General features: G+C 38.3%; 1 protein-coding gene across 1 annotated transcript in view; it reads right to left on the bottom strand.

Annotated features, from left to right (window-relative positions):
• Positions 1 to 1,013: 1,013 nt before the first annotated feature.
• Positions 1,014 to 9,866, bottom strand: part of lrig3 (leucine-rich repeats and immunoglobulin-like domains 3) — a 56,672-nt gene continuing 47,819 nt past the window's right edge. Inside the window, exons 16-19 of the mRNA XM_055650684.1 lie at positions 9,452 to 9,610; positions 6,062 to 6,208; positions 2,996 to 3,253; positions 1,014 to 1,728 (exon numbers count right to left, since the gene is read on the bottom strand). Of these exons, the coding sequence (XP_055506659.1) occupies positions 1,490 to 1,728; positions 2,996 to 3,253; positions 6,062 to 6,208; positions 9,452 to 9,610 (803 nt within the window). The 3' untranslated portion in view covers positions 1,014 to 1,489. The remainder of the gene's footprint in view (positions 1,729 to 2,995; positions 3,254 to 6,061; positions 6,209 to 9,451; positions 9,611 to 9,866) is intronic.

Raw genomic sequence — 9,866 nt, 5'->3', positions numbered from 1 at the left:
ATCTGCAGACATGGCATTTAAAGCAGATGGCATTTATTTTTAAATCCCCAAATCACCCCGACAGTCACAACATTGTTTTAAATTGAGTTTTGGTTCCTACTTAACACTTTTTTATGACAAGACATTGCTACCGCAAATGCAACTTGACATTCCTGGTGAGGAAAGATTAATGCACTTGAATATTTGTGCAATATTCCTTAGCAACACACGCTGTAATTGGCATAGTGGGAAATATAGTTCATAAATGTCAAAAAAATGTTCAAACAGGACTAAAGTTGACTCAAGAGAATAGGAAAGGTCGATGAGGAAAGTTTAAAAAAAATTGGCCTAAATTGCAAGGACTTTAAGACTTTGGAATCTGGTTTTGAATCCAGATCAATGTATGCACATTTTCATTTATATTTTAGTGCATCACAATGCATCTTAAAATCGTGCAATGCAACAACTGTAGAAATTTGAGGGACTATTTATCAGATACCAAAATCTATTCAAAAGGAGAAAGAAAACAGTAAATGTTGAGAGTTTTCTATACTGCTACAGGCACATGAACTGCAGTTAAAAGGAATGGAATTTCCAGCCTCCCTATATTCGCCTGATGCAAAGGGAATCTATTCGCCAGATATAAAGGGAATCCAGATCAACCCTCTGTACGGCATTGCCATTGAGCCCAGCAGCAGAGTCTCGGCTCTATGGCAGACAGACTGTGGCAATGGCACCTGATCTCCATTTCATCTCGGGACTTTCACCTTTCTTTGCGCATGCATGTAGGTCCAAGAAAAACAGATGTGAATGGTTGAGAGGTGGCATTCCCCTTGGACTGTAGATGATCACTCAGCATGATTCAAGTCCATCTTTTTAAAGTTCAACACAATCAGTAACATCAGCAAATGTGGATCTTTTGCTATTAAGGTACCTCAGACATCTTTCATTGCAGCCATGATGGGTTAAGAGTCAGATGATAATTACAAATGATTACACAGTGCATAAATTCAAGTCATGACAAAAACAAGGTGCACTTTTGAAATTAGCTCGAAGCAAAATGCTATTTTATTGTCAATGTAAATGTGCAAAATAAGGCACTAATATGCTGACCTATAGTCAGATTTAGCACCATGTAACTAACATGCTGTACCATCAATGATAAAATTCTAATATAATGACAAACAATTCATTAAGTATTCCTATTATACATAGGTAAAATACTTGTAATTTACATAATTTACAGGTGAAAAATTAAAAATATTCAGTAAAAAAGTATAAAATAAAAAATATAGCAAATTCATCATACTTCAGAAGATAGTGCTCTCAAAATAAAAGCATACAATAACAATGCTTCCTCTTGGTCCATTAATCATCAGTTTATAGCGATCTACAATCTTTGAGATACAAATAATTCTTAGAAGAAATCACTTTTCTGGAAAACTGAAGCAACAGTTTTGCTGAGGTAGTTTAAGTCTTTCTTTGGTACAATAAATTTGAGAAGTGTAGTTCACGTTTTAACTCTGCAAGGCTGAAAAGTTGGAGTCCTACATTTATCAACATGTTCATAAGTACTATTGTGTTTCCCTGTGATGGAAGCAGAGAGACTCTCCGATTCTGTGTCAACATCACAATCACTGTCCAATGTTCCTTGAGGAGTATGAAGAGTTAAAGACCGAGATGCAGCCGGCTGAACATAATCAGAGTAGGGATCCTGGTGTGTTCTCCACACTCGTTTTCCAAATGTCCCTGCCAATAAATTGCAAACGTTAAAAAGGGCAAAAACACAACCAAATTATCCGATATAATTATGGAAATTTCCAAACTACCAATTGCATACTACAATTTCTAGATATCAGTTGGTTTCTCTACAAATAATAAAACTTTATTTTTGCATAGTATAGATAAAAATGAGTGAAAGTCTCAAGATAGAAATACAATGCAAAAATATGATTATGTATGCCTCAAATTCAAATAAGTCTGAACCCTGCTAAAATTTCTAGCCTAAACACAAGATTGTTTAACTTGAACAAGTTTAAAAACTTTATAGTTGATGTATTCTTTGACAATTAGAACACCATTAATAAACCCCATAATGCAAGATATCCTTAAATCTTGAATATAATGAAGCTGTTCACTTTTGTAATATATCTCATGGAAGTGTGAATGCCTCAATGGTTTCAAGTACGTTGCTTTTCAAAGAGTCACCCATGAACATACTATAAAGCTATCAAAGGATTAAGTTGCTGACATGCCCATGTCCAGTAAAAGATGGAGCCATAAGATACATTTTCCCTTCATGTCCAGTTAAGCAGAAAAGTTCTGTAAATTTTTAATCCTGAACAAGAGTCAGGAAGATTCACTGAACCACAGAAGTCACAACGTTCTTTGAACACCACTCAAGTTTCCAGTTTCCATTTAAAAAAAAATCTGTCACATTTACAATGCAACCTCGCTTCTCACGGAAAAAGCTGTGGTAAGAATCAACTGAAAAGCAGCCTGCTTTATATTATTAAAACAAATGAAACTTAAAGATCGAACTGCTTAATCATACAAATTTAAATCAGACTATTCCAAAGAGCATTTGAATGAAGCTCTGTCTGGTTATTTGAGCAACCAATCCTCATGGCTTGCAGTTTGCCACAATTTTAGCTAGATTGCTGCGGACATTATATTATCTTCAATTACTCCAAGGTATGAAACAAAATTTAACAAAGTGGCCAGATTTCATAATTATGCAGGCATGCAATAATGAATACAAAAAACAATAAAGTTGGTCAAAAATCAAGGGGGGGGCAAAAACTATCGAATTATCAAATCAACTTAAGATATCATAAATGAGCTTCAGTACTTAACTACAATATTATTGCGGGGAATAAAACATTTTACTTGAGAAAACTGATGGCCAGAAAAGGAGCACAACAAACAATATAATAAAACATTCAGAATTGTTCAATCTTTTGCTCCTACATATTGCAATAATTTTAGCGTAACATTGAAAAAAATACCTACCTACCACCATACATATTGTGGGTTGCTGTTAATCTTTCTGGATTCCCGTTTGACACTGGTATGTCAACAGCAGTCACTATGTGCGGAGTTTGAACAGGATTGAATAAGTTTGAATTTGGGAGTTGCGTTATTTTTTTTGCAACAGCTTGGTCAAAGTAGTCTTCTGGGGGCACTTGAATGAACTGAGAGTACCCTTTCTTCTTTGAATAGATGCTATCATTGTAGGCACCAGCACAAACTGCCATCTGGTCAGAACTATCATCTGGTTTAAATAACAAATATTAGAGTCAGAAAATACGAGATTGCAATGGTCAACAGATCAATAGAATCGACCAAGTACTCACTTAAGTGATCAGCTTCATTTGCCTTTAAAAGATTACGAGACTATCTCCAGCTGTTACCTCAGATTTATGAAATAGTCATGAAAACTTAAGATAGGTGCACTGGGAGTGGATGAATGAAAGTTGAGAGAGTATGTGGACAGCCGGGTTTTGGATGACTAAGTTGTGTGGAACATATGGGAAAGCTAAGAGTTACATTTAAAGGCAACAATCACCAAAAAGGGGTTCAGCAGTTAAGCTAAAGTGGAGTGGAGTTAGATAGTTCTCTGGAAGTGGGTACATGCAGTCTGGGTAATGATGTGCACAGTTGGAAAATCTTGGAATTTGTAATTGTACAGAATGTTGGAATTGCACAGAAACAGGCTCTTCCCATTCATGGTGACCATTACACACCTGTCTTTACTAACCCCATTTACAGGTCCTTGGGACATAGTGTGCGATGTCTCAGTGATTCAAATGCTCATACCATACATGTTACAAATATTAGGCTCTACCAACTTCTGAGGCAGTGCTCCCGGTTGCAACCACTCAGTGAAACAAATATTTCTTGGTTCCACTCTAACCCTCACACTCCACACCTTAAACCAGAACCCTCTGGTCTAAGGCACTTCTACCATGTAGAATTTGACATGACATCAGGGTCACTAAACCACGTTCAGACTTTAATTGCCAAAAAGAGGGCAGCACAGTGGCCTAGCAGTAGAGCTACTGTCTTACAGTGCCAGAAACCCAGGTTAGATCCGGAGTACAGGTACTTGCCTGTAAGTAGTTTGTAAGTTCTCCCCACGACCTGCCTGGGTTTTTTCCTGAGATGTTCAGTTTCCTCCCACACTCCAAAGACGTACAGGGTTGTAGGTTAATAGATTTGGGGTAAATGTAAAAATTGTCACTAGTGTGCCTAGAGTAGTGTTAATGTGTGGGGAACGCTGGTCGTTGTGGACTCGGTGGGCCAAAGGACCTGTTTCTATGCTGAATATCTAAACTCAAGAGGTATGATATTGGTGTCAGGGAAAGATTTGAAGTAAGGACCAAAGTTTTTGCTCATCTTGTATTGATGATGGGCATGCAGTCCAATTGAGACAGCAGATGGGTGAACAGAGGCACGGTAAAACTGGATATTGACAGCTCATTTAAGGAAAATGGCATTGTGCTTTGGGGGGGACATTGCTGCAGTATAACATGCGGATGAGATGCCCTCAACAATAGATCCTTGGGTATGATTGGGCAGTATAAAAAGCTGTTCCAGATGATTATTTTTTGTAATACCAGTGCATTTAAGAAAAGGTTACGTGCAACCTTATCTAGTTGGGTGATGATATCAAGTTTTAGGAAGACTATATGGCCCCATAGCAGAAGAGTCCGCATCATGGGGCTGGAAACTGGAAGTATCCTGAGCTAATTCTGCGATCACAATTATCTATTGCGACAAGTGGCGGCTTCCACTTATTGTCGCCGGAAGCTTGCGTCCTTTTCAGGACGAATGATGACAGCGAGGTCAACATTTGCAACAAGATGGACACCAAGGACAATACATTCAGCAATGGCAAAGGGTGGAGAAAGAATATGAGAAAAGCTTTCATCTTTGTCACAATCATACCTGATGTCACATGACAAACAAGAGACATTATGATCCTGGGTTAAGGCAGTAATCTATTTGGAAGTATTCAAATGTTTAATTCTAGGAAAGATTGGTAAGGGGTTAAGCCTTTGTATGAAGGCCCGATTAAGATGTTGATAAGTCAGCAATAACATTTTTCACCCAAAGAGTACTGAAGTAACAAAAGTATTTGCAGGCAAAAAAAAGGGCCAAATAAATTTGAGTGTCAGTTTAGGAAACCTTTACGATCACCATTCTAGGATTATAATCATTTGGATTTAGTTATGCCCAGGCTAATATCCTATACAAATTATTTGCATCTGTTTTCCATCAGCAACTTCAGTAAACATTTGAATTCCAAAACGACTGCCGCAACAGCCAAATTCTTATTTACAGCATTGAATTTCTAGGTAATGCGAAACAAATCTGCATGATAAATTCAAAATTAGAGAAAATTATTCAAATTCCTGAACTAAAATTGTTTGAAATGGCAAGTGGAAAATATGAGTGTGACGGCATTAGTCAACTATCAGCACCATAGTGTGTGCTAGGACTATCACAGTTGCCGAGACCACTATGCCAATTGCAACCATGGTTTCCGGCACTGCACATAACCTTTTCTTTAATTCCACTCAATGATATTATTGTCCCGACACAAACTCAGAAAACAATGGGGATTTTTCTTTATTATAGAATTCTTCGGTCATCAGCTGTCGAGGTCTTCCTTGGCCAGTCAGTCCCTTTGCGATTAGTAAGCTCACCAGTGCTCTCTTTCTTCTTAATGATGTTCCAAACAGTTGATTTTGGTAAACCTAAGTTTTATTCTTGTTTCTCAGTCTCATACTGTTTTTTTTTTTACTTTCATTGGGACAACTTTGGTCCTCATGTTGGTAAACAGCAATAAAAGTTTCCAACGGTGATGGAAAGACTGGAGGAAAGACCAAGTGCTGAGAGGCCTCTTATACCTATGTATAAACAGCTGTAATTTCTACATGGTGAAAACAAAATGTTTAAAAATACCCTTTAATAAAATCTGGCAATGTGCACTTTACCCACATGTGATTTTTTTCTATTATAATCTCAAATTGTGGAGTACAAGGGCAAATAAATAAATGCTGGGTCTTTATCTTACCTTGATGGCTGATTATGTCCAGTGTTTCAGCATCATACACAATTCCTCCAACGTACATCGAGGGTGCACGGTCAGTGTTGTGAAAAACCAGAGGATCAGATATGCCTTCTATGTCAGTATCACTTGCATTGTCAATGTGACAAAGATCTTTAAGAAAACAGAGACACTTTAATCACACTGATCTATACAAATATTTCAATTTCCCCAAAGTACAATTTTTTGTACATTATCCTTAGAAACTGTTTATAATACTATTGCTTATTGCAAGGGGTAATTAAAAAAAATATATATATTCATAGACTTCGGGATCACAGTCCAGCAGAACATGTATTACCCATCCTTAATTATTTTGAGAAAATAGTGTGCCAATTTCAAGAATCAGTAAAAATACTCGTGATACTGATGGCATAATTCTAGAATTTAGTAGCAATTTTGTGAAAGAACAGCAATATATTTCCAACTTGGCATGGTGCAAAATTTAATAAGCAGTTGCAGGTGGCAATATTGTGATGTGCTTTAAGTCTTTCCCTCCTTGGTGGTAGTAGTCAGTGGTTTGAGAGGTGCTGAAGCAAATAGCAAAGCCGCCAAGTTTTGTCAGAGCATTTCAGTATTCTAGTACCTTAAAATCAGTATTTTGCTGAGGAAATCAGTATTTTTACACGGTGCCATTTTGGTGCAAACATTTTTTTAAATGTGCGGCCATACCCATGTAAGAGTACAAGCATGCATAGCTTTGCTACCAATTGACATGTCTTCTACGCACCTTACTTGACAGTGCATTCATTGTCATCTCTTTGTATACTGCTGTTTGATGGCTGCTTCCTGCTTTCAGCACCAGATCATGTAGAAGCAATTTTGGAAGCCTCCCTTGCCCTCCCTCCTTCCTCTTTCCCTCCCTCTCCCACTCTTCCTCCCCATCTCCTTCCTTTTTTTCTCCCACCCTCTCTTATTCCCTCCCACTCCCTCTCCCTCTGTACTTTCCCGAACAGTCTGACCCATAGCGCTATGTGTAAAGCCCATAGCACTCCAGCCAGTAGCGCTATATTTAGAACCCATAGACCTGCAGCCGACAGCGCTTTGTTTAAATTTCCACGCGCTAAACTGACAGCGACGTTTAAACCCCGAGCTGGACAATCAGATCAAAGTTTACCAAAATAGTTATCCAGATCTTTAAATTTAAAATACTAATAGATTTAATCTTCTATCATTTTTGTAGGCACAGTATGACTTTTTATATTCTTGCATTTTTTAAAGCATCAAGTCGGGCCAATTAAAAAAAAATCCGTATTTAACGCAAAATCATACATCCGTATTCTTATCGCATTTCCATACAAAATATGGAAAATCCATACTACTTGGCAGCGCTGAAATAGCTGCAATGTATTTTGTAGAGAATGCAGTACTGAGCTCAGGTGGGGAAGGGAACAAATGCTCAGGTTGGGTACCAGTCAAATGGGATGATTTGTCCTGGATACAATTGGGCTGAGGTGTTGGAATTGCATTTGACCGGGAAAATGGTGAATGTGGCATAATGTTTTGAATGTTGAGAAGATTCAGGGGATTTGGAGGTAGGTCACCTGATACAGGACATCCCACCTCTGATATGCTCACATAGTCAATATAGTCGACTTCAATGGTAGACCACACTCCCCCCCCTGTAGTTCCCACGTGGAGTGGAATCAAGCTAGTTGGAGACTGCTTTCCATGATATGCAAATTTCAGAAAGTGAAGACTGATCCATTCATCACTTCTGACTGATTGCATTTACAAATGTTTCAGGTTTGTCCTCAACCTTTCTATGCTAAGTGCTGCTACTGTGCAAAATCAGAAATGTTACTCGAGCTTCCTTCCCCTGTTGATAGATGTAGTAAGCTGCACAGGTGCATTTGACCTGCTGGTTATGAGATTGTTTACCTCTGACTATTGCATGTTTTAATGTTGATTGCTAGTTAGCATACACTACCCTGTTTAACCACCCTGATACTGCAAAGTTAAGCACACTCAACTATACTTGTCATTGATTTGCTATTAGTAAGACCAGGTCTTGAATGTCCAGGTTGTGGAAACACACATTTCTACTACTGCTTTGTCCATGGTACATTAGATGCCCAAGTTTTGAATTGTTCCCAGTTAATGCATTTGTACTAAACACTAAATGCTGCAGTAACTCAACAGGACAGGCAACATCTCTGGAGAAAAGGAATGGGTGAGGTCGAGATCCTTCTTCATACTCTTTTTTTTTTTTTTTTTTAAGGATTATTTGGATAGCTGCAGAGTGAGAGGAGGGCTGTACGTTCAGATGGGGTGAAGTTAGAGTAGGTAAAGTAATTGGAAAAGTTGAGACTGTTTATGTCACACCGGCAGTTCAAAATATGTGAAGGTCTAAAAGGGGTAGAAGGCCGCCCGTTGGAATCCAAGAGGGAGACTGGTGGAGCATCTGAAGTTCCTTCCTACACAATGCAATTATAATGTTATATAGCAAGATTGGAAAGGGATGTGGTGAAGGTTGGGGAGTGTTGGTGATGAGGGAGGCCATTTGCTCACCATGAAACCAGAACCATGTCTACAAATTGCGCAGTGGTCAGTTCTATTAATTCTTTCACAGAGATTCACCCACATCTAGATTGATGGTGTCAATTTGTTTAACTCACTGTTCGTTCACTCACTACCTGACACAAACCCAATCTGGCAGCCAGACTCAACATCACCATTGAGTGAGTTGACTATTAAACCAGTTGGTAATGGATGTTGATGTCTCCCACCCAGAGTATACCTTGTGCATGCACTACTTTCAAATGATTCAATACGTTGCACAACTGGAGTACTAATTCATCAATTGAAAATATTGGCAAATAAGGAGCATTTTCTTTCCATGTTTAACCAAAAGCCATGAGACATCATGAGGTCTGGATTAAATGTTGAGAACTTCCAGATCCCTTCGATTTGGAAGTCCTGCCAACGCAGGTGGAACATACCCAGGGATTGGAATGGAGGAGGACTAACATGTTGTCTGTTCACTATGATTTTGCAAGTGTGACGATGCCAGAATGTTACTTGATAAGGCTGTGGGACAGCTCACAATCAGCCCCCAGGTGTTTGAGAGGGACTCTGCTTGGTTGATTATGATTGAACTTGGTGCCTGGATCAATGCGGAATAGCCAATTAATATTATTTTTGTGGTGATTTTTTATTAGTCACACTGCCACCTATGCCTTTGAGTGCTTAAAAATTAACATTAATAAACTCAGAATATAATAATTTTGACTGTGGTTTAGTTGGCAACCTGGACTGTTACGTTCACAGACTATCAAGAACCAGAGCATGCATGCACATTAACATTGAAAATGAAGGAATTTTCACAGGCAGATTTCTTTTTTCTCCAATACTCACCATCGCTTCCTCTGTGTTGAAGCAAATATCCATTCATAGAACCTGTCATAAGCTGATGGTGACTTCCAGCTTCGGATCGCCCATAGCCTTCCTGATGATCTGACAGTGTTCCCTGGGATGACAAGTAGCTTGAGATATCTGCAGGCAAGTTAGTCTCATCTGAGAAACAACAAGAACAACTTTAACATCTGGTCAAATTATTAATTCATAACTAAAATAGCATATTAAGAAGTTACTCAAATAAAATCCCTTAAAGTTGCTTTCGTTCCTCTCAGAACACCAAAAAGTTTCATTTTGCAAAATGTTCCCAATTTCTGAACGGAAGTTACTTTGTACATCCAATTCTGATTTACTGTTTACAATTTTAATTTCTGTAGCCCTACTTTTGCACTAACCTTGCTAATTAACTTTGAAA

The sequence above is a fragment of the Leucoraja erinacea genome, chromosome 19 (genome assembly GCF_028641065.1).
Source record: "Leucoraja erinacea ecotype New England chromosome 19, Leri_hhj_1, whole genome shotgun sequence".
Lineage (NCBI taxonomy): Eukaryota > Metazoa > Chordata > Chondrichthyes > Rajiformes > Rajidae > Leucoraja > Leucoraja erinaceus.
The sequence above is the reverse complement of the archived record's forward strand: the minus strand, read 5'-3'. Positions and strand labels throughout refer to the sequence as shown.